The 24,430-nt window shown below is 37.0% G+C and overlaps 1 protein-coding gene across 10 annotated transcripts in view; it reads left to right on the top strand.

The window, feature by feature from the left end:
* SORBS2 (sorbin and SH3 domain containing 2) overlaps nt 1–24,430 on the top strand; it is a 203,712-nt gene that overhangs the window by 145,081 nt on the left and 34,201 nt on the right. For 4 of the 10 annotated variants that reach the window (XM_068531977.1, XM_068531976.1, XM_068531982.1 and 1 more), the window contains 4 exons: nt 2,380–2,569; nt 5,021–5,135; nt 19,551–19,600; nt 22,283–22,470. In XM_068531977.1, the coding sequence (XP_068388078.1) occupies nt 2,380–2,569; nt 5,021–5,135; nt 19,551–19,600; nt 22,283–22,470 (543 nt within the window). Of the gene's footprint in view, nt 1–2,379; nt 2,570–5,020; nt 5,136–12,601; nt 12,761–13,451; nt 13,536–15,316; nt 15,380–19,550; nt 19,601–22,282; nt 22,471–24,430 lie in introns of all 10 variants that reach the window. The other 6 variants (XM_068531974.1, XM_068531978.1, XM_068531975.1 and 3 more) reach the window with 5 other exon arrangements.

Below are 24,430 nucleotides of genomic sequence, written 5' to 3'. Positions count from 1 at the left end.
AAAGATTTGATCTTTTCTCATGGAAATGAGAACTAATACTATTTTATCTCCTTCATCCCCACTGTTAGTTTATTCTCGGCTTCAGGAATGTTTAACCAAAGTGTGAAGGACAGCAGGAAAGAACATACTGTAACAGGGGGTACAAAATAAGATAAAGATCTTCTTTTATCAGTAGAGAGAATGATTACAATTGCGTAAGATCTTTCAGATACAGTTCACCAAAAACAAGTCAAGCAAAGTATTTTGTGACCCTGTCCATGCTTTTGCTCCAAATGCAATCATTCATTGAAGGATTTTTAAACATCCCACTTTGCTGGACCACTTTTCTGACTCAGAGTTGCCAGCGGTCATAATGGAACAACTTCAATTCCGGGCATTTCCACTTGTACTTGAGTGAGTTGGTATCTTGTGAAGTGGTTAAGGGCTGGAGTGAGGGACCCCTAAAAAATGTTTCCATCATCTCTTTCTCCTAAATGTCACATCAGGGGACCCCACACGGGGCCGCCTGTCACTTCCCGGCCCCAGGCTCAGGACGATTGCACAGTGCCTGTTATTCCCTTCTGTAGAGCAGTCTCCGAGGCCCACGTCCCGTTCGGCAGCTGTAGCCTCCCATCAAGGTCCCCTTGCCAGCCACACCCCCAAGCTGGATGAGGTTGTCCCCTCCGTGAGGCCTGAAGGCCAGCACTCAGGCCTTTTCCCTGTTGAGGATTCTGCTACTAGTGTCCGACGACAAGTAGAGGGAAAAAAACAAGCAGAACAAGCTCAGCAAGCTGCAAGAATCTGGTTTTCAGTCCTCGCTCTTGCAGATGATAGCAGGTGGCCTGCTAAGATTCCCTCAACTTTTATTCCTGGTCTCAGGTTCTCCTAACTCCTCTCCTGTGTTTAGCTTTTTAAAATGCAAAATTCAACTGAGAAGATTTTAAAGATCTTCTTGGCTTTATTAAACGATTCATGAATCAGGCAGCATCCAATATAGCAGATAGAAAGGAGCTCTGAGGAGCTGAACAAAATGAAAGACTTTCAATAGGCAGAAGGGAGCAGGAACAAGGAAGTTAGACTAAGAAAAAAAAGCGGGTGGGTTACTGCAAGGTCACTTTCCCCGAGGGGAGGGCAGGGGGCTGTTAGGCAGAGTATCTAACTCGTGCTGGCCAGGCCATTCCTGATGGACAGCTTTAAGATTCCATTTCTGGGAGACTCAAAACTGTAACTAAGTTAAGTCTCGGTTTGGTGCTGTGGGGCTTAGCACGAGCAACTCCATTTTGGGTCTGTTGTTTAGTTCTTAACAAGCGCTCAGGTTGAAGTCTGACTGTAGCACTGAGGCAAAACAAAACTGCAGACACTGTCTCATTTGTCATAGCCAATTTGCATGGACCTTCAGGAGAAGCAGATGAATGAAAATAGACTTAGCTCAAAAGATTGAGGTGGCAGGAAATTCAGAATTTTTATAATTATTTTTCACATTGAAGTTTGCATCCATTAGAATTAGTAAATTGAACGGTAGTTACATATATACTTCCAGAGCACTTTAGAGTTTTACCATTTAATCAGTAGACAAAGCAACTCTGATTAGTCTCTTCCCCTCCTACTAACCTTACATCGCGCTGTTCTATGCCTTGCACTTTCTGCTGCTTTTTTTCCTCTGCCATCTCCACTGCCCTCTTCCCCGACCCACCCAAACCAATCCTTCAGGGCTCACTCTAGTGTCATCAGTTCTGTGATATCTTCTCCGACCAATCACCATCTTCTAAAATCTTTAATGCCTAAAATATGTTTTCCTCATGTGGCCTTTATCATATGCTACCAATTATTTTCAATCATAATTCTAATCATGTCTCTTTTCCCCAGATGTGCTATAAGCTTATTGAGAGTGGATGTTTCCTTATGCCTTGCACCGCATGTATTTAACTTGCTCAATATTTTGTTTGATTGCAATTAACATGTCAATTATCATATGCAAATCAGAGCTTTTAAAGTAATAGAAGATATTTGGAAACAGTTCTATTAAGTATTCTTAATCTTCTTCTAAAATCTTAACTACGTTATTAGTTTACATTATCCACGAGAAAATTTGCTAAGTATCTGTAAGCTTGTTTCTAGTACCAGTTGGAATTATTACTAATTCCATAATAACTGATGAGGATTCACTGTAACCAATGCTCGTGTATTCAATCCATTAATGAATTAATAATGATTAATAAATTAATAATATTAGTAAATCAAGAGCATACCATCCAATGCATGCATTGTGAATATGTTTACCGATAATAATCTTGGTAAAATCATGGGATATTTTTGTGGGGTATAAGTAATGTAATGCACTTTCAACATGTTATTTGTTTCTGTTCTGTGTTTGTTTTGCTGTGCTGTGTTTCCTGATAGGCCTGTACAACTCACCCTACGGTGCTCAGTCACATCCTGCTGCCAAGACCCAGACCTACAGACCCCTCTCCAAAAGCCACTCCGACAACGGCACTGATGCCTTTAAGGATGCTTCCTCTCCTGTCCCTCCCCCGCACGTTCCTCCTCCAGTCCCACCACTTCGACCAAGAGATCGGTCTTCAACAGAAAAGTAAGGCATTTTCCCCTGAAGTGTCCTGTATTTAGCTTAGGATAAAAATAAGCCCACAGGGCATTCAGCAGAAGAATCAGTGCTTACCTTTCTCAGATAGTATATGTATAGTCTTATAAAGGTGCCATGTTCACCTCCTCTATCAAGAGTGTAGTGAACACTTTCACAATATTGGTTCATAATATCATGGTCACCTGAGTTAGACTTGAAGTAACTGAGCGTCATCTCCACTCTTCGATCAATAAATGCATATGAGACAAATAAATAGAAATAATTGACACACACTCCCTTTGGCACAGCAGGTCAGAGACTATGCAGTTAATTTTCAGTTTCCTCAGATTTGAAATGTTAGGACTATTAATGATTTAAAATTGCCCCTCTGATCACAAAAGTATCTTTTTGAAAACAGAAAAGGTTATTCGTAAATCGTAAGTAAGGCATTAGTTGATGTCTAGCTATGACTCATTTCCACACACTAACTTTAATTTCCCCACTGAAATATTTTTATAGAAACTATTCAAACAAAAATAAAAATTTATAAACACACTTCTATTGGGCCATTTTTATTAGGATAATGACTAATAGTACTACTTATAGGTAACCTTCATTGAGACCTCACTATGAGCCACTAATCTAAGCACTTTTCCTGTATTATATCACTTAATTCTGAGAACAACCCAATGAGATATGTTCTATTTTAAACCCATTTTAGAGAGAGAAAAAAAAAAAAAAAAAAAGCTGTGGTTTTGAAAATTAAAGTAAGTTGCTCAGCTCATGCAGCTAGTATGTCCAAGCCAGGATTCACACTCAGCTCTAACTAAAGCCATAGCTCATGCTATACCAGCAATAATAAATAAGAATATAAGAATTATTCAGTATTAATATGGTTATTAAGCATCCATCTATCATACCCATCCCAGAAATATTATATTCAACACCCTACTGTACCATTAAAAGTAACTGATGATCATATAGGGTATAAGATAGCACAAAGATAGACATACATTATGTGTGAAGAGTTCTCATTTTAATGCCCGTCTCCTCATGATGATTATATGTTTACAGGTGTTATGTCTTAAATTTGAGAAATAATTGTCTAGACACAAAATGCTATCTCTGCCATAAAAAAAGAACCAAAATGAACTCAGATTTAAATGTATTTTGTCCTATATGTCTAGTAAAAATAAATCTTTCATTGAGAAACACGATAATCCCTTAAAATTTTCTAGAATGTTTTCATATACATTGTCTTATGTGATGCTCAAAGTACGTCTGCTGAATATTACTCATCAATTTACTAGAAAGCCAGGACCTGCCTGCCCCTAATTCTCCTGTCTTGTAGAAACTTCTATTTCCAACATGCATGGAGTCAGAATTTCATCCCACTCTATGGGTCAGAACTGCCCCCACCATGGGACTTTCCTGGTGGTCCAGTGGCTAAGACTCTGAGCTCCCAATGCAGGGGGCCCGGGTTCAATCCCCGGTCGGGGAACTAGATCCCACATGCGTAGCTAAGAAGTTCACATGCCACAACTAAAGATCCTGCATGCTGCAACAAAGATCCCTCACAGGTAACAAAGATCCCGCATGCCACAACTAAGACCCGACGCAGCCAAATAAATAAAAAAATATTTTTTTAAAAAAAAGGAAAAAAACAAAAGAATTGCCTCCATCTACAGTCAGAAAATCCTTCTTCCTCAAATGTGATCCTCCCAAAGGAAGACTTCTTCAGCCTCAGCTACCTAGAAAAGCTTTACTTTTGAAGTCCCTCTTTGCCTGCCTCTTGAAGGATATTAGTTCAGGAAAAAGAGCTGATTCCAGGGTCTCCTATGCGATGGAATAGATGCCAGCCTCTGGTTTTTCAAGGGTAAAACCATGGAGGGTCTCCACTGCCATACAACTTGCTCTTATGGATGGCAACCCAAGTGATACTTTTGCACTTTTCACAGACAAACTATGATGCCACTTGCAAGATAAACAAGATCAAACATGACGTGTACATTACTCCTTGTCACTTTGGATCAAAGACGCCAGGTCACAGAGTGATGGGATAAACTCACACAACTTAATGGAGCATAACCGCCGCTTCCTCTAAACACAAAAATACACAGCTGCCATTTGTGACCCCAGAGTTCACTAGCAGATAACTGGCTGCATTTCTATCAATACAAACCCCTCGTGTGAGTTATTGAGCCAGCAGGAGGATAGTCCTTGTACGAAAAAAAGTAGAGGAAAATATAATAGGCAATCAAAGAAATGGCTTTCTTTAAATCATTTATGAAAAACAGAACACAAATGTGGTATTTTTTTGCATATTAACATTTTATCCTGAGATGCTTTAAAAAAAAGTCTATACTAAAATTAGCTTTGAAAACAGATAATCAGTGGTTTTATACAACGGTTTTAAGCATAGAGAATTATTTTAATATGTAATTTGTTGTTGATTTCTAGGCATGACTGGGACCCTCCAGACAGAAAAGTGGACACAAGGAAATTTCGTTCTGAGCCAAGGAGTATTTTTGAATATGAACCTGGGAAGTCATCCATTCTGCAGCATGAAAGACCAGTAAGCACTTGTCATTAAACAGAACGCCAGTTCTCTAGGTTTCCTGGGTTCCCAAATAAACCTGAATTTCATACCGTTTAGCAATTTTTTAACCACAAAGGTAATTTATTTATTTGGCATTATTTAGAAATCATGTTTATTTTGTATCATGATTTGTGTATCTTATCTCAGAATTAAAGATACAGTCTCTAATATATTGTCCCTACTCACCAAATATAGGACTCATTCTCATGTAACTATAAATGTGCCTAATCGTGATCCTGAGTTTAATTTTTTTAAAAAGAAAAAGCACAACTCTCAAATGCAACACTGAATTGCCAGTCTCCATTGCTAATGAGAACAATCCTTCATTCTCTCTGATACAAATGGACCAGGCAGTTCCATCCCTTGGTTTCCATTTTGGTTTCTTAATATTTCTTTGGCTTAAAGGGAAATTTTCCAAATGTCCTTTGTTATAACAAGTTGTTTTAATTGATTCTTATTAAATCTCCCTCAGGTTACCAAGCCTCAAGTTTCCTGACTGATTGTCAATCTAATGGATCAAGATTATATTTAACTTTGCAGTATTTTTTCCAATTATATATTTTAATTACATGCAAAGGAAAAGACATAAAAAGTTGAAAATAACCACTTGCCTCCTCAAAGTACAATTGAACAAATAGGCTCTTCCTTGGCCCTCTTTTGTTTTGATTCCCCCAGTCCTCGCTTTCCCTCCTAGATCAATGACTTCAGGATCCCTTTGAAATTCTATAATTCCTCTGCATCCCCTCTATCAAAACCTGCTTCTGGTTGCAATTTGCTCGTCTTTGTCTTAAAAGAATTTTAGGTGTCAGTGAACAGGAAAAAGAGAGTTTTCTTTGTTAGTGCCTTTAAGAGTATCCAAGAAACCACAGTATTATATATAACATAAGGCCAGCCCTGAAATTTGATTAGAAACCGTTGCTCACCACACCCAATATGAGTGTCCTTGATTTAGTTTTTGAAACCCTGTATTTATGGTTATGTTCTTGAGAAACATGTTCAAAAATCTTATAATCACATAATTCATACAGGATATTTTTCTAAGCCTTCTTTGCCTTTCTTCAAATAACTCATATCTTTTAGAGTAACAGGACTTTACCAGAAAAACTGAAAGAAAAAAAAGGACCACCACCGAACTGCAGGTTCCATTGCAAACATATAACCCATTCACTAAGTTATATGACTGAATATCATGACCTTTGAAATTTCTAGGATAAGAACTGAGTGAACCATGATATCGCCACTGCATAAAATTTAAAATAGCAAAATAATCATGCAAAATAATGAGTCTCAGATTTAAATGTAAATAACGAAACATTAACGATCATTCTAACAATGTCTGAGACTCTTAGGATGCTGGGGGTTGTAACTGTCCTGGAATGCTTTTGTAGCTGTGATGTCAGGAAACAGGATTGATTTTGGAAGCAATCCCGTCAGGATATTTCTAGTATTTACTCATGCAGCAAAACCTGTGAAGCCCCACCTATGTGCCAGGCATCGTACTACATGTGAGGGACACGGCAGTGAGCGAGACATAGTCTTTACCTCAAGGAACTTGGAGTCTATCATTTAATCAATATGCAAAGTAGCGTCACATTTGTGAGAAGTAGACCATCTCCTGTATGGTTAAAACGGAGACACACCAAATGAATTCGCCCCATCAGGAGCTTATTCACAGGCCCTGTCATTGTGACAGAAATTTCCACTTTACCCATGTCTTTGGGTTAAAGCTTTGAAGGCTCCCGGTTTAAAAATAGCAATAATAATATCAGCAGCAATAGCAGTAGTTGTAGCTCCTTATTGAGCACTTACTTATGTGTCAGGCCTTATAATTAGTAATTTATGCCTTATATCATATAATGATCCCAACAACCCTATGAAGTAGATGTATGGAATTCCCGTTTTACAGATTGAGAGGCTGAGCACATATTAAGTAACCTTGCTCAGGTTCCCGTGGCTGGTGAGTGCTGGACCTGGAAGTTGAGCCCAGGCAGACTCATGCCTGGTGCACTTAATCACCACCATACTGCTGCACATCCCGGATTAGCTAAATCGGAAACATATTTAGCTGGTAGTCATTATCACCTTAATTAGAGTATTTGATTATTTAATTATTTTGCAGTATAAGTTAATTTGTTCATTTATAATAAATTAGTGTACTGGATTTATTTTACCAGCAACCTGGGCCCTGAGTAGTTAGGACACAAGACCTGTACACTTAACTAGCTCTAAGAAGAATGGAAAGATCTGGAATGTGGGTATGGCTGAAGATTTGGGTACGGATGGGTCTCTGCTGCCACAGGAAAGGAGCAGTGGAAGGAACCTAGAAACTTGGAAGGAAATGAAAATGGATATTTTATGAAGAAATGGAAAGAACCAAAATGTTTATCCCTCCTAAACAATTTTGCTGAGGGCCAGCCTTATGCAAAATGATTTGAGCTAATCATCTGTATCATTTTGGCCAGGTTTTTATTATAGGACTCGACTATTATCTTTTTCTTTTCATCAACCCTGAATCCATTCCAGTTGCCTCTCTAAATCAGAAAAACAAAAACAAAGGGCTCAGGGCATGGTGCTTTTGCAGAGAGTGGCTATATCTTGATAGAGTTTACGTAAGATTCGAGAGTGTCTTGGACACACGCAAGAGAGAGGATAGAGAGCAGGTTTGCTAAATACGAGTGATGGGACAGCATGTGGACAACACGTAAGGACCGCAAGATTTAGGCACTCTCATGTCTTTTTCCTCCAAGACGGTTTGTGAGCATTCCTTTACTCTTTTCATCTTAAATGTCTGTAAATTATACACCACAGCTGGGTTATTCTCTGTTGTTCTTTTGAATTCCGAGATGACGCCATTGTCTGCCCAGTTTTCCCAAGTGTCATCTTGGATTCGCCTCTCCCCAACCATCTCAAAGTCCTGCCTCCCAGGAGAAATGCCACGGCCACTCCTCTCTTCTGGTCCACAATTGTCCATTGCCTATGTTAGAATGACAGCCACTAACTCTTTTCCCTAATTCTCCAATCTAGTCTCCACACCACAGCTAGGGCAATCTTAGAAAACCTCCTGCTCAAAACTTTCTCCCAGCTCTCAAGTGTCCTTAGAGCAAAATCCAAGTTCCTTAATGTAATATACAAAAAACCTTGTGGTTTGGCCCCCGCTGACCTCTCCAGCCTCAAGTATCTTCCTGCCCTTTCTGCTTCACTCACCATGTTCCAGCTCTACAGAGAGCTGTCAATCTTCCCCCCCTGGACCTTTGCACAGGCTGTCTCTCTGCCAGGAATGCTCTCTCCACCACCTCTTTCTTCCTGTGGAAAATCCCATCTCCTCCTCGGCCTGTCTCACTTCCCCCAGGGCACCATCCCGACTACTGGACACTAGGGGCCAAGCTTCTCCTGCTGTGAGCCCCCCTACAGCACACTGCATTACCCCTCACAACCCTGAATTGTAATGGCCTGTTTACTTGTCTGTGTCCCTCACTAGACTTTAAGGTCCTTGAAGGCAGGGACCCCGTCTGGTGCACCAGTCGAATCCCCAGCACCTAGCGCAATGCCTGGCACATGGTAGGTGTTCAGTGAATACACACTGAATTAATAGTAAGGGAATGAGTATAGGTTTTACCCTTGCAGTTAGTGGGTAAAGTTGGTGGGACCTAATCCTTGTTCTGTTGCTAATCTATGAAGTCTGTACATTTCTAGTGACAAAAGGCACCATGGGTCTCCGTCAAAGCACACACGAGGGATTCCACACACTGCTGTTAGTAACTGTGGTTCCCGAATTCCATGATTCCCTAGCGTACAAAGGGGGTAGAGGAAGAGAAGTCCTCCCCTGACCCTGGCCAAAAGGATCCTCCTCTTCCTTAGAAATCAATGGAATATGCATTTATATTCTTTAACAGGAAAGTAAAAATGAATACAATTTTTGAAGTGCCTAGATGCTCATTTGACTATAAATTTAGAAATGATGACTAAATGGGCCAAATGTTTGATCTAGAAAAATACTTTGCCATCACCAGGAATTTATCTTAAACTGATTTCAACTGCAATTTATTCCATGAGACAATCATGCAAACTCTCTGCTTGGATTATATTAATAAAATTCTACATCCCATCTGGGTTGGATATGTTTATAGGTGAACCACATTAAAATAAAATAATATAAATTCAATTAAGCACTTATTTAGGACAACTTTATGCTTGAAAATAGAAAATAAGAGGGAGATGTTATCTTTCTCTACAATAACTAAACCTGCACATAATGGTAAAAGTGAAAGAAAAAGCATTGAAAACACAGGGCAGAGTTGAAATGCAATTTAAAGCCTCAGTAAACTTAAGCTTCTTTAGCAGTGAAGACTGTCACTTAAAGCTTAAGCTATAAAAATTCTGAGACTTTCATCTGTTGGTTTGAACCATAAAAAATTATCCCAACTAACAATGCGTAGAGCACTTACTGTGGTATCTCAATAAATATAAAACATAGTAGCCAGTGTCATTAAGGCTTAAAAATCTAATGAGCATAAGTTATAAAGGACCAAATGATGTTGGCAATTTTTCTGTTCGGAACGGCACATAGAAATCCCATGGCCGCAATAAGAATTCTGAGAACAGTAGAATTTTTATAACCTGAAAAGCAACAAAATGCTTTTAAACTGTAGAAAACAAAACTTCAAAAATAGGTTACCTTTAAATAAGAATTGTGTGTGATTTATAATTTTAGGTTTTCTTACTTCCTCTTGAGCTCATGACCAGTGTTCGTTGTAAGCCCATGTGTGCTGAGTTTTTCAAAATGAAAAGAGATCAAAAGAGGGTAGAAAGAGGTGCAGCAGTATCTCTGCTCTTTTGTTGTCTTTTATGAGCATGATCATGCTTCCTAAATGAGTTTCTGAATGTTAACACTCATGTTGAACGGCTAAAAAACTTTCAAGTCACTTATGGAAAGTGCTGATTTAGTGAGATCATTAGTATGTCTGTCCGTCGGCTGACCATCTGAATGTATATCACTGACTTTTGTGAGGCCTCTGTGTACCTTAGAGTGACTCAAGATTGCTACATAATACATTTAATTGTTGCCTGACTAAAGGGATTCAAAAGGTCAACTGCAGCATAGAGAAAATTCTAGTTCTGCCACTTACCATTTCTTTACCATCGATCGAGGCTCTGCTCAAGCATGTGCCTTTCATTACATTCCAAAGTTATGGATAATTACCAGTTATCCTTGCGGGGGTTTTCTCTTCTAATTTCTATTGGCATGAATTCTAGACAGTTGCCCATTGAGATGATAAATTGAAGTTTTAATCTACAAAATCGTAATTCATGGGAAGTTGCCATTCCAAGGTAGGGTGCAAGATGGTAGATATTCTGCTCCCTTTTCCATAGTCTATCATAGAAATAGATTTCTATAAATCAGGATTTAGTATATTTGTTTGTTGTATCTATTTTTTAAGGTGGAAATCAATGTGAAGTTGTAACCAAATATACTTATTTGTCTAGTAAATTTGCTGCCCTCTACTGTTCAAAATGTTTTTGAAACAAATGTTTCCTCTAAGAGAAGTTTCTATCTCCCCTTAGCAAAATAAAGTACTGTACATGAAAACAGAGATTATAAAATCAAGAATTAATAATATTATTAAGGATATAACATTAGAAACAGCGAGATTTGAAAAATCCAAAGATTAGTTTTCCTGTGGAAGCAGTCCTGGGTCTCTACAGACAGAACAAAATTACTGGAAAATTCTCTCTAGTGTCAACTACCTTAAATATCAGCTCCAGCCAAACTATTCCACAAAATACCTACATACTGCAGCTATAATCTAAATGATAATTGGAGAAAAACAGTATTTCAGTACTATCAGAATCTCAATTACTATTTTTGCACTATTGAATCAGAGATAAATTGAAACAAATTTTTTAATTAAACAGAAAATGGTAAATTAATTACCAGAATATTTTCTATCAATTTCACTGTTACTTCTGAAGTGTAAACCAAATATAATGTTGACTAAGTAAGAGAATATATCTCAAAATTTCTGCAACATTTCTCATAGTAATTATACGATGTTCTCCATAACATTATAACAGTAAAGGAGAATAATACTTTAAAAGAAAGAACAGAACAATCTCAATACTGTGCTTGTCCAGACACAGGCTTTGTGACACCACCATAACTGTTATCATAGTCTGTTTTTAATCTCCTAGCACTCCACGGTAAACATGTCACAGGGTTATTACATGGTCTTTATCATTATGGTCACCACATATTCTGGATACCATAGGCCCTTTCACTCTTGTGTTATGATGTCTCAAACTTTTCTATCACTGCCTGTAACTACTATTATAATCTCATAAAATATTGAAATAAAAAGCACATCTCTAAAAAGGCTTTGGATATAATTGATTATTAAATACAGACTGTGTTATTAACAAAACTATTGGGAATGCAACAGGCCAACAAAACACTTGGACAAGCTAATGTCAAATAATGGCTTTTGTTTGAATATGGCATATCTCAAAGCACCCAATATCACAAGTTTGTAGAGCATTTCTCCTGGAGCTGAGATGTAGTTACTCCATGGAGGTCCTTGAGTTCTTTAGAAACTGGAAGGGAATGATACGAATCTGCTTTGAGGCCATGAGCACATCATATATCTCCTGGAATGTGTCCTCTCCTGGCCCAGGTGAATGGCTTTTAGAGAACTGGAGTTTTTTTATTTTTCCCCTGACTTAAAATATTACTATCCAGTTGTTCCACGCTTAATTAGTGTCATGTAATAAATTCTCAAAGAAGTCATAACCCATATGTAGTACTTTAAGCATCCCTTTTTAATGTAAAATCAATGGCCTGAATGAATCTGGTCAGGCATGTATTATTTAAAAGCATTAAGGATATCACTGGGTAAAATAAATGCTCTGTCTTTTTTTCTATTATTAAAGCATATATATAATATATATATATTTTCTCAACCTGCTTACATTAACAGTCCTAGGTTTTGTATCTTAAATACGACATTCAGAAACCAGTGGAGGGGTGTAAGTCAATTACAAAAAAAAAAAATTTTTTTTAAATTTTTCTCTAAAGTCTTAACCAAACCAGGGTGGGATTTTCTCCCTCTCTCTTCCCCAACCTTGACTGACCACAGTAATATGAAAAACCTAACCCCACCCAGGTCCATTTCTCTAGCTCACGGGGGACAGGTAGAAGGTGATACTCAGGGTATCTCATAAAACGTGGCCTTTCTTCACTTTGTGAAGGTTCCTTGTCTTCACGCCTTTTCAGTGATCCGGGCCATTCCTAAATTATCTGAGACCCCGGGGACATTTTACTTTTCCTGAACGTTTCCTCCTGCCTCACCTAAGGCAGGACACAAAGTGCTGCTAGCTGGTGTCCTCTTGGTCCCATCGAGAACCTCCATCTAATGAAGAAGTTTTTCCTTCACCCCTTTTTCTTACAGCCCCCTCTCCCAACCACTCCAACACCTGTTCCAAGGGACCCTGGCCGGAAGCCTATTTCTATGTCACCATATGGAGAAGTAACTGGTAGCCCCTCCCCTCCGCCCAGGACCAGCATTCCCACACCAAGCGCGTGCACCCCGGCTCTCTCTCCCATCTGGGTGAGCTCCTTCCTTCTTTAACTTACCTCATGCCGTCGGGAAGTTCAGGTGCAGCCCTGGCTCCCCAGAGGCTAAGAAGATAATCAGAGGCTGGCTACTCACAATCACTCCCACTTTGCTGCCCTTTTCTTTCTCACCGAGACCCCGGGTTCTTCATGCCAAACAACCCGCTAACAGTCTCCCAGCACTTCTCACTCCTCCCCCACCTTGTATCTCTTCCCACGTTACCCCTTGCCTTCCCCAGGCTCTCCAAGTGCCTGCACCTGAGCGAACTGTCTGCTGACTCCAGGCTTACACGCTGGGACCAATGAGGGCGGGGGCGATGGAGTGACTCGCCCAGAAGAGCTACTTGGTGACTGAGTTGAGCCTGTTTTAATATCCTGCTGTGCTATCAATGCTCAATCTCACTGTCACAGAGAGTTTGTCATAGTTTATGCATCAAGCTAAGGAGAAAACTAGAAATGATGGCGGAGAAAATAACTAGGGGCCTAAGTGATGCCATCAAAGCTCATCTTCATATCCTAATTTTGCCCATTTTACTTTACTTCCTTTGTTCTCTCTGGCTGAGATTTGTTGGGTGAGAGTTGATGCATGTTTGTGTGCGAATGTGTGTGTTTTTCATGCCTCACAGCGTTGCCCTCACTTAGCTCAGTGTGACTTTTCCTTCCCTTTTCCTTCACATCTGCTCCAGACTGATCGCATAAATCCAGATGACATAGATTTAGAAAATGAGCCCTGGTATAAATTCTTTTCAGAACTGGAGTTTGGACGCCCGGTAAGTGAGGCTAGACTGTTAATATAAAACGATTAGGAGAATGTTGTTTGATTTATAAAACATACCGTTATCAGAAGAGATAGGTGTCATTTAGAGAATGAAAGCTGAATACTATATACACCAAAAATACTCTGAAAAAAGTATATTCTACACACACAAATTTGGTACAGCTTAGCCCGCATTCACTTCTCTACCAAATATTTAAACATGTCAGACACTTCCTATATAGTTTTTCTTTCCCACCAAATCATGCATTAGATTATTTAATATCTGATTGATTACAGATTCAAAATGTTGAGATAGTATCTGTCCTAGAATCGTCAGACAATTATTACAGATTTATAGAAGATTTGTATTTGTTTACAGTCCACTTGGATCTAGCTCAATCAGAAAAGCACTGTGAAACTTAAAATAATAAAAATTACTATTATGATAGCTCCTATTTGCTGAGGAATCACCAAGCACCTGGAGAGGGCTGGGTTCCATACTAATGATCTGAGTCCTCACAATGTCTCTCCAGTAAGAAGCCGGAGGCCAGAGGGGTTAAGTAATTTGCCCAAGAGAGTTAAGTGGCAGAGTCAGAAGTTAAACTCAGACCTATCAAAAAAACAAAAACAAACAAAAACTTCTGGCAAATCCCCACTATAATATACTGCCAGAATATCCCCACTATAAAATGTCTCATTTGCTCTTAGGGATATAAGGAGAAGGAAAAACAAGGAAACCCTGTGGACCTTGATTTCTCCTCCTGCTACTGAAAACCACCACGACTCCTCTAGTCCCCAGACCTCCACCAAAGGTGGATCTTACGAGAACTGCTTCATCTGTTTGGGATAAAGCATCAACCCAAGCTTCAAATAACAATTTCCTTTATTAACTCGAGTTTTACTGGGGAACTGCAGCTGCCGACACAGTGCATTTGATGTCTGTCGGTTACATAGTTTTTATACTCTCACTGGTGTTTCTGAATTTTAAACACTTAACATACCGAATACACCACACAGAAGTTTTATTAAAGATCAGAGAGTACAATCTCTCTTTTATCATGTCATAGACTGATTTATACAGTCATATACTGACCATATATTATATACTAGGTGGTTATAGTAGTTAGTCCCTTTTGTCCACTAAAATGCAAAGGAGACTTGGTTAGATTCATTGTATCTTATTGAACTGGATCAAAAGTGACTGTAAATGAGTATAAACCAAATAATATTTTTAGAATTTCTATAACTGATAGGAAGAATATTTTTCCTAATTTGAATCCAAGTATTCACATAAATGCATTTTACTTTAGAGAAAAAAAATTCCCTAGCTTTAATTTATATGTGTTGTTATTGCTGATTGCACAGTTTATAGGGATAGGACCAATTTCTGTTTTGAGCCTAAATTATCAGCATTTTTCTACAATCATTTTCAGGCCACACATGGAAACTCACCAGCATGCTATCCACCTGCTCCTTCAGTGTTTTTTTTAATGTACCTTGCATTCCTCCGTGGCTAGAGACTAGGAGTGCTAATTTTGATTTGATGAAATGAGTTTATAAATATACTAATCAAATCACTAGTAATTTTGCCCAGTGCTTGAGAATATTTACGAACATCGCACTCTTCCTCCTGGGCTACCCCCATTTTGCTCCATTCATGTCACTCTATATGTGTATCTGATACTGTCAGCGCTCAATTTCTAACTGTTGTCACCTTTTCCACATGTTCATTCCTTGCTGCCATTGATTCTCCTCCATTCCATCTCTACACTTCTGCTTATGTGGTGCATCTACACCCAGCCTCCTAAAAAGGCTCTGGACTATGTTCAAGATCATTCTTCTGGTGTTTCCAATGAGGTAAAAACAAATTATTCTCTTTTTCAGATTTCTCTCTTAGGACCTGTTACTGTGATTCTGAACATCCGTGTTTTACAATTCGCTAAAGTGTCTAAGCTGTTTTTGAAAATCTGTCTTTGCATCACTGGATTGTATCCAGTATCATTGCTTGGACATTAATTATACCAAAAGTGTTGGCTCTTTCTGAAACATAGGTGAAGAATCATTCCGATCATTACTTTCAGGTGAACTATTCAATGCATCCTGGTATCCAGCAGTGTGATAATCAAAAAGCAAAAGTAGTAGTGTTAGTGCATATATTTGATTAGACTGAGTAAAATACTGCTAGAAATCTCTTCAGAGCCATTTTATCATCATGGTTGGAGGTGTAGAATGACAGTTTATATTCTTAGATAATCAGATTTTTATGCCTCACATATTCCTAAAATTTATTTTAATTCTTTCATTTTCCTAAATACAATTTGTGGACTTTAGCATCAGATAAAATCAAGAATAGGGCTGACAAATAACTGGCACACATGTCACAACTTCCCAGTCAGACACCCTTGGCAGACATTACTAATCCTTCTCAATGCTATAATCCAGGCAGCCACTCTAATAGATTATCACTGGCACATGAGATGAAATGCATTTTCCATCTCTGTATAGGAATGCTCATGACAATCTGATAGGTAAAAAAAAAAAAAAAAAAATTTATGCCTGGCAATGTAAAGTGTTATTTGAATTAGTCAAAGAGAGTATGAAAAATATATATTTTCATTGAAAAGTCTTAACTCAGTTAAATATGTGCAACTAGAAAACAAAACTAGTAGAATACCTATGCTGCAGGATATACTCCTGACACACGATGGTGACAACTGGAATTGCAGGCACAGTCTCAGGAGGAAATATCCAACTTTCTAGACCAATTTGCAATTCCAAATTATTTCCCCTGAGGTATGCATCACAGTGTATGTTAAAACAGAGAAGTGTTGAAATATTTATATATTAAATAAAAAGTAAAATAGAGTAACCAGAAACATTCTGGGTTATTGAATTCAATCATTTCTAAAGGTTTATTTGCTGTACATAGGTGTATAATCTGAAGAAAATCAAATACAACAAGCAGTTCTATTCTGTGTGTCATGTTACCTCTAGATCTGAAGAAAGGGTATCATTTCAATATATGAACAGCCAAAGAATTTACTTTGGAATTCAATTTGGTCAGCTATTTCTCTCAGATATCTTGGTCAGATATTTCCAAGATATTTTTAAGACAGTTAGTTCATTGAGAACTGAAATGGAGTTAGAGATCGCCAGGTCTAACTCACTCATTTTTCAGTCAAGAAAGTAGAGTTCAACTATTTTAAGAAATATGTCCAAAATCAGATGATAACATGGTGGCAAATTAAAAGTAAAAAACAGATCTCTTAACCTTCACTTCAGTGCTATTTCCTTTATACCATACTTCTTAGCAATTCCAAAAGATATATTTAGAGCTCAAATCTTTTAGAACCAAATTATTTACTTAATACTATTTCCTATTAACCATTAATTTCTGTGAAATACATTTCTATAATTAACATTACACAATAATTCTTGGGATAAAAATAGTAGAAACTTAATTCTATGCATTCTGTAATGTTAACGGTAGTGGCAAAAAAAAAATCACATAAAGAAGCACTTTGCTGATGGTTAAACTGATTTTGCATTATCTCTTAGGGATTGAGAAGGGGGTGTCGTATGTTCTGAGAGCATATTAACTATATTATTAACTTCACGTCATGGTTTTTCAGTGTTAAAAAATCCTCTGATAAGGTACTGGATTCTGTCTCTAATAACCTTATGTAAAACATTTCTGGTAAAATTTGTAATTGATTAGACATTATCTTAGCTACCATTTATCAATTGCCTAGTATATGCCATGAATAACATACTTTTTAATCCATAAATATAAGTGAGAAGCTGGCATTAATAAGGAACAATTAAGGACTTTTAAGCAAAGTTTAATCACATGATCACATAGCAGAAAGAGCGATTCAGTGTCTGTATTTTATTAAAATGACCTTCATTTAGGTGTATTAAAATAATGGTAATATGTAAATACTCAGTAGATCATAATAGGCAAAATAGCTACCTCCTTTCTGGAGACAATTTCCATTTCAGAATGAGTACTATTTTATACTTATCATACAAGGTTTTCTCTTAGTCATCTATCTAGACTTTTTATTGTTTCCTTATAATTTAATACTGAACCTTTCCTTTGAACACACATCACAATACTGGTTTCAGTTTATTTTAGGTTGTGGAAACCAGCACAAGGAGGAGTAATTGTAGTTTCTTAGCCTAAGTCTAAAACACAATTAATTTATCAGTATAGAGCCTTCACTTTTTACACTATGTTTTATTTCATATTATTGTTTAGGGTCATGATTCAAAATCATTTAGCTGGTGATTCAAAATTTCTGATCACTCTAGGGGTATTCTAAGAGTGTTCCACAATGGATACTATTTGATGGCCAACTGTGGTTTGTGGTTGGATGTCCCATGAAAGCTGCGAGCCACACAGGTGGCAGTGCTCTGAGGCTCTTTGGTGTTGCTCTTCTGCAAACATGTAGAATTAATATTTCAAAATCAGAATATAATTGTCTGGTTTTATTTATTTACTTGTTTGCCATCCTTCTTATTTAGTATTTATCTTTCCACCTTTCCAGTGTCCAATTCAGAGTAGCAAGTTAAAATAGTCATGTAAACTTACCCGATTAGCAGACCAATTTTTTTCTATCTTTATATCTATTGAGAAATTCAGAATCTAAATGTTTTACAGGAACTAAAAGTATTATAATATGCTTTTCTCTGTCTAGAGAAAAGAGAGGGTAATATTCTCTTGCAGAGAGATGCTTTTGTTTGTTTTTGGGCAATTCCATTCTCATTCAGTAAAAATGAAAATATTAGTTAATAGAAGCAATTTTAGAGTTATGCATAAGGGGGATTGTGTGTGTGTGTGTATATAATTGGTAGGCATTTCCCTATACATCCTAGACATCATGCATCATACCACAACTACTTTCATCTCAAATTCATATCTAACATTTTTGTTTAATATCTGTTTCATTGTATTGTTCAGAATGAAGAAGTATGAAAATGGAGTGTACAATAAGCATTTGGAATTATTTATCAATTTGTATCATCTATTTTTCTTTGTCCCTAAAACCATGGATAACTGAGAGCTGATTTTCTGACTAAAATGTTAAAAGTGCACTTTCCTAAAAAAAGGTTATATTTTGGTTCATTAAATCATTTATTTTAAGCTAACCCTGAACATAACTAATTTCTGATTTAAGGACCAGGTAGTCTAGTTTAATTTCAAACCAAATTCTGTGGTTTTTATTAAAAAGTCATGTCTATGTTGACAGATGAAAGCAGTTCTGCTTACATTTTATGTCTACATAAAAATAACACCTGGCAACATGACAAAAATTTATAAAGAAGGTTATGTTTTATAAGGATTGAATGATGACTACAAATATTTCTTTAAACATCAAACCATTCCCTTATGTAAGAAATTTCTATTTATAGTCTATTTCTACATGAAGGAGTGGTTATTGATTTTTCTTTTTCCCCCTCAGGCAATGTTTGATTTATGAATATTTTGAGTTACACAGAGAAGAGCGGTGCTGTACAGTCGACCCTCCATATCTGTGGGTTCCACATTCACAGATTCAACCAACTTAGGGACAAAAATATTCCCCCCCAAAAAATTCCAGAAATTTCCAAAAAGCAAAACTTGAATTTTCCATGCCAGCAACTATTTCCATAGCATTTACATTGTATTAGGTATTATAAGTAATCTAGAGATAATTTACGGAAGGATGTGGGTAGGTTATATGCAAATAGTACGCCATTGTATATGAGGGACTTGAGCATCCTCAGATTTTGGTATCCTTGGGGAGGTCCTGGAACCAATTCCCATCAGATACCAAGGGATGACTGTATATGAGAAGAGGAAGTAGATAAGAAGAAAGTAGAAATTAGGTTGCATGATTTCTCTTTGGGAAAACATTTTTATGCCCAAAATAAATTTTGTCAATTTTGACAGTATTCTTTTTAGGATACCTAATATAATGTCCAGGGACAAACAAAATTTTGCTATGGTAAAAATTTTCATGGAACTATCTTTCTATCTTAACAGGCCTCCTTGTATCAATCCTCTATCGACAGGAGCCTGGAAAGACCCACTAGGTAAGAGTCTCATTATTATGCAACCAGGATATTCTATACCAGTGGTTTCTTTTTCAGTGAAATAGAAATGAAAAATTATTTATCCCTCATCTTTATTTTAAGCACCATAATTCATGAAGTTGTTTTAACTTGTTTCTGCATCATTTTATATGACCATATTCAAGAATGTATAAAAATTAAGTAAAATAACTCTAGATTCCATTACAGGCTGAGAAATTCTTGCCTTCCCTGTCTCCTCGATATCCAGTTTTCTTCTCCTTAGATAAGGATAATAAACATCTAATTTTCAATATTGTGAGATGATGTGATGATATATTTGAAAAAACTGTAATAAGTTAGAAAAAATTTTATAAATTATGTTCTACATATGTTTGTTCATTATACTCTGACCACACAAATCAGGAATGCTGTTACAACTGATAAATGAGAACTTACTATATACCTGGCATTCTAAGTACAGAAACATACTCAATCCCTAAGATTTTATCTCTAGTAAACTGAAACTTGGGCTCCGTAACATACGAAGTTTACACAGTTGGCAAAGGACAAAGTAGAATCGAACCAAAATAACTTGTAGGTCCTAACTGCCCTAAGAGTCTACCAAGGCAAGTTCTGTTCGTAGGCTTTAAATATCACTCTTACTTTAAAATATTACAGAAGTTCAGACACAGTAGAATGACAATAATGAATAATGCAAACTCCCAGCCATATCATATCATCAACAACAAATATTTATATAACAATAATTTGCTCTTCTACAGATTTCTATCAACATAAATGGAAAAGTAAACTGGGTCCTTTGTACATTGGTTTCATGAGTGCCATTAAACAGCATTAATGTCTCTGAGAAAGGAGCTCCCTGAACCCCTTCTTTTATATCTTTTACAATTATATATGCACCTAAAATGTTTGAATTTTAGTTAGTTCTAATCTGATCTAAGGATTTACATAGAGACACACAGACACTCATGTGACAGGATAATGACAGCAAAAAGAGGTCTAGGCGAACATGGGTGTCCTCTTTAGAAGAATGCAGACAAATTCTGAGGTCTGGCTCCACCTCTATACTTGCAAAGCTTGCAGGTTCCGTTTATTCATTTGTAAAACAGTGACAACAGCACATAGCTCAGCGGTCGCTGTGCATGCTGTGTAAGACAACAATGACAGTGAAGCAAATAGCATACTGCTGGTTCATAGGAGCTGGTGTGCTGTTGCTGCTGGTGGTGGTGGAATTCTATCTAATGATTTGACAGACAGCATGCTATGTGAGGTATATATTCGTTCACTAATGTTTGTCTTAAATGATATTATACTCAGATCCAGAACCATGATAAAAAGTCCCTGCCCTTACAGACTGTCGACACCTTTTAATACAACCGGGTAAAAGGACTCTAATAGTTTATTTGATGACCAGATTATTGGTCATTCATTATTTAAACAGAAAAATGTTGGAATTGCAGTGTAAGTTTTTTAAAGCTAAGATTATTAGGAAAAGCCATAGGGAAAGCTCGAGGTAAGAAAAATTGGTCTTACCAGATTTCCTCCTTTTTTCCAATCCTTTCCTCCATTTTGGCATCCCTCCTCCGGATATATTCATGTTGTTGCAACTGTTCTGTATAGAGAAAAGATGTATGGTACAAATCCTAACACAGAATTGTCAGTAACAAAATATTACACTAATAGAGAATTTTTACTTTTAAAGGTGATTATGTTCATACAAAAACCTGTATATGAATGTTTATAGTAGCTTTATTCATAATTGCCAAAACTTGGAAGCAAACCAAGGTGTCCTTCAATAGGTGAATGGATAAACAAACTGTGGTACATCCATATAATGGAATATTATTCAACAATAAAAATAAATGCGCTATCCAGCGACAAAAGGACATGGAGGAAACTTAAGAGCATGTTGCTAACGAAAGAAGCCAATCTAAAAAGGGTACATACTGTTGGTTCCAAATATATGACATTCTGGGAAAGGTAAAACTAGAGAGAGTAAAAAGATCAGTGGTCACCAGGTGTTCACAGGGAGGGAGGGATGAAGAGGTAGATCACAGGGGACTTTTATGGCAATGACACTACTCTATATGATACAGTAATGAGGGACACATGTCACCATACATTTTTCAAACCCATAGGATGTTCAACAGAAAACATGAACCCTAATATGAACAATGGACTTTAATTACATTTAATGATAATATATCGATGTGATTCATCAACTGTAAGAAATGTACCGCACTAATAGAAGATGTCAGTAACAGAAGACAATGTGTGCAAGGGAAAGGGAGTATATGGGAACTCGCTGTACTTTCCAATCAATTTTTCTGTAAACATAAAACTGCTTTAAAAGAATTTAAGATAAAAAAAAAACCTGCTCTAAAAAAATAATGTCTAGGAAGTCCTAGCCACAGCAATCAAACAAGAAAAAGAAATAAAAGAAATACAAATTGAAAAGGAAGATGTGAAACTGTCACTGTTTGCAGATGAGTCTATTAATTTTCAAAGAGGTGATTATAAAGAAATAGTTTTTAATATCAAGGAATGAATTCCTAAGAATGCAGTTTGGGGGATGGGGGATAAGAGGCATACCATGGCCACCAGCACCTTCCACTAGTCTTTCTGATTCAAAGTTGAACCCCCTGCAACACCAACCAAACTGAAGCTGATTCCTTTTTTCAGTTCTGCAAGCATGGCCAGTGACTTTAGGAAAAGGAGGAAGAGCGAGCCTGCAGTGGGGCAGCCGAGGGGCTTGGGGGATCCAACTGCAAGCAGAACTAGCCCAGGTCGAGCAGACCTCCCAGGATCAAGCACCACCCTGACAAAGTCCTTCATTAGTTCTTCTCCTTCTTCCCCATCAAGAGCAAAAGGTGAGCAGCAATAAATGACATATAAACAATTTACTAGTTTAAGTTTTAACTTTGGGAGAGCTGGTCCAATGATAACTACCCAGAAATAGTTAGCATGTAAATAGTGTCTTAAATAAAATATAGTTTCAGAACAATAGCTTTCTTTATACACAGACTAAATCAGGATGGTGAACCATTTGAGTGGCTTAAAGGACTCTTATCATCTGTTAATGCTTTCTTTTCTCCAAATATATTGTGTGTGTTTTCTGGAACAAATTTAAAGTATCAAATATTGTATTGTCAGGCTATTAAAAGATTACATTTCCTAACATTTGCATATTGTCAACATTTTCTAATGTTACTACAACTAGAAAAATTAATCAGATTTATAGAATAGAAACTAGAAGTAGCAACAGAGAACGTTGCTGCCTAAAACATAAATTGGTTTTGGATTTTTAAAATTATTTAATTCTAGACAAAAGTTTGTCTAACCTATGAAAGTTGTTTCTTTAATCACTTGCTTTATATTTTGGTCAATATTCATACATACAGTAGAATATCCATGTTCTGCATGTAACATAGTGTTCAATTCAAACAGTCCACTAGTAAGAACTAACTGGTTTCAGGCCATAACTGTAAAGTTTAGATATCACCAAGCCAATTTTCTGTATGGCCTGTCTCCTCTCTGGAAATTTAGTGAATTGTGTTGAAAGGAAGATGTCACTCCTTCAAGTCTCTGTTTAGTTACACATTACTGCAGCTGTAACAGGAATATCCCCAAGATAGAGACCTAGGATTGAACCAGTATCCATAGGTACCTAGGATTTGGGGACTCAGGGTCTCCTCCAATCCTCTGGGGTTGAAACATAAGAGAGAAGAAATTTGAAGTGTGTGAAGAAAGTGAGCTGTAACTGAAGTTTCCATAAAGTAGCAGAGATTCAGCTACACATATTGAATGTAGGCACTGAAAGTGTTGCCACATGAAATTAAAGCTAAGAGTTAGCTGGTCTGTGTGCAAAAGATTTTTGGTTTTGATGATTGGGCTCTGGATAGGCAGGAGGTGCTAGCTCTTGTCCGTGGCCTAGTAGAGCTGTGACTACTTACTGGGAGATTCACAGGGAGGGATCCCCTTTCACTGTACCATTCCTCAAATTAACAGACGTACCCGTATCAGATTCTACTCATTTATATAAACAAATATCCCAAGGAAACCAATAGGTCATGAAATGCCATTGACTCATTATGCTTGGATACCACCCAAAAGTTAAAAGGGTTCTGATTAATTTAGATATTTGTTTTTATCCTAGGGGGTGTTAAGTCAACTTCCTTTCTCAAATACTACATAGCTACTTAATGTGCTTATCTACTTTTGAAGAATTTGGAGAAGGCAGGAGCTGTCAACAGAGCTATTTTCCTCCACTAGGCTTATTTCTAAGAAGAAAATGTCCCATTAGATGTAATTTGGCCTCCCATTTATTAATTAACTCAGCAACACAAAAGAAAAGACTATTTCCATAGATATTCGAAATTGATGTCAGGGTTAGCTCTACATTATTATATTGCAAATGATTTTTTAAAAAGACCCTTCCTGGAAAAAAGCAAGTGCATTTACCTCTGATGAAAGTTTTACATTATATCCAGTTATCCTTATGGGAAACTGCCTAATAAGAGGTTGAAGGTAGAGAAATTAAAGAGGTAAATTCATTTGTTTAAAGAGGTGCTAGTTGGGTTTATTTCTTAGAAAAATATTAGCAGCAATAGTTCACAGCAACTGAACTTGATTTTGCAATTTGGGAAAATATTTTGTCTTATAGCTTTTTCTATCTAATGCCCATGAAAAATTATTTGATACGGTTATGGGAGTATTAATTAAATGTAAATTTATAAGTTACTCTTTACCTCTTTATTATTATAAATCAAATAAGATTCAAATCCTTACCATATTAAGATGTTTAAATCTATAGCATTTTTGGTATTAATT

Source organism: Eschrichtius robustus, chromosome 21 (genome assembly GCF_028021215.1).
Source record: "Eschrichtius robustus isolate mEscRob2 chromosome 21, mEscRob2.pri, whole genome shotgun sequence".
Lineage (NCBI taxonomy): Eukaryota > Metazoa > Chordata > Mammalia > Artiodactyla > Eschrichtiidae > Eschrichtius > Eschrichtius robustus.
The sequence above is the reverse complement of the archived record's forward strand: the minus strand, read 5'-3'. Positions and strand labels throughout refer to the sequence as shown.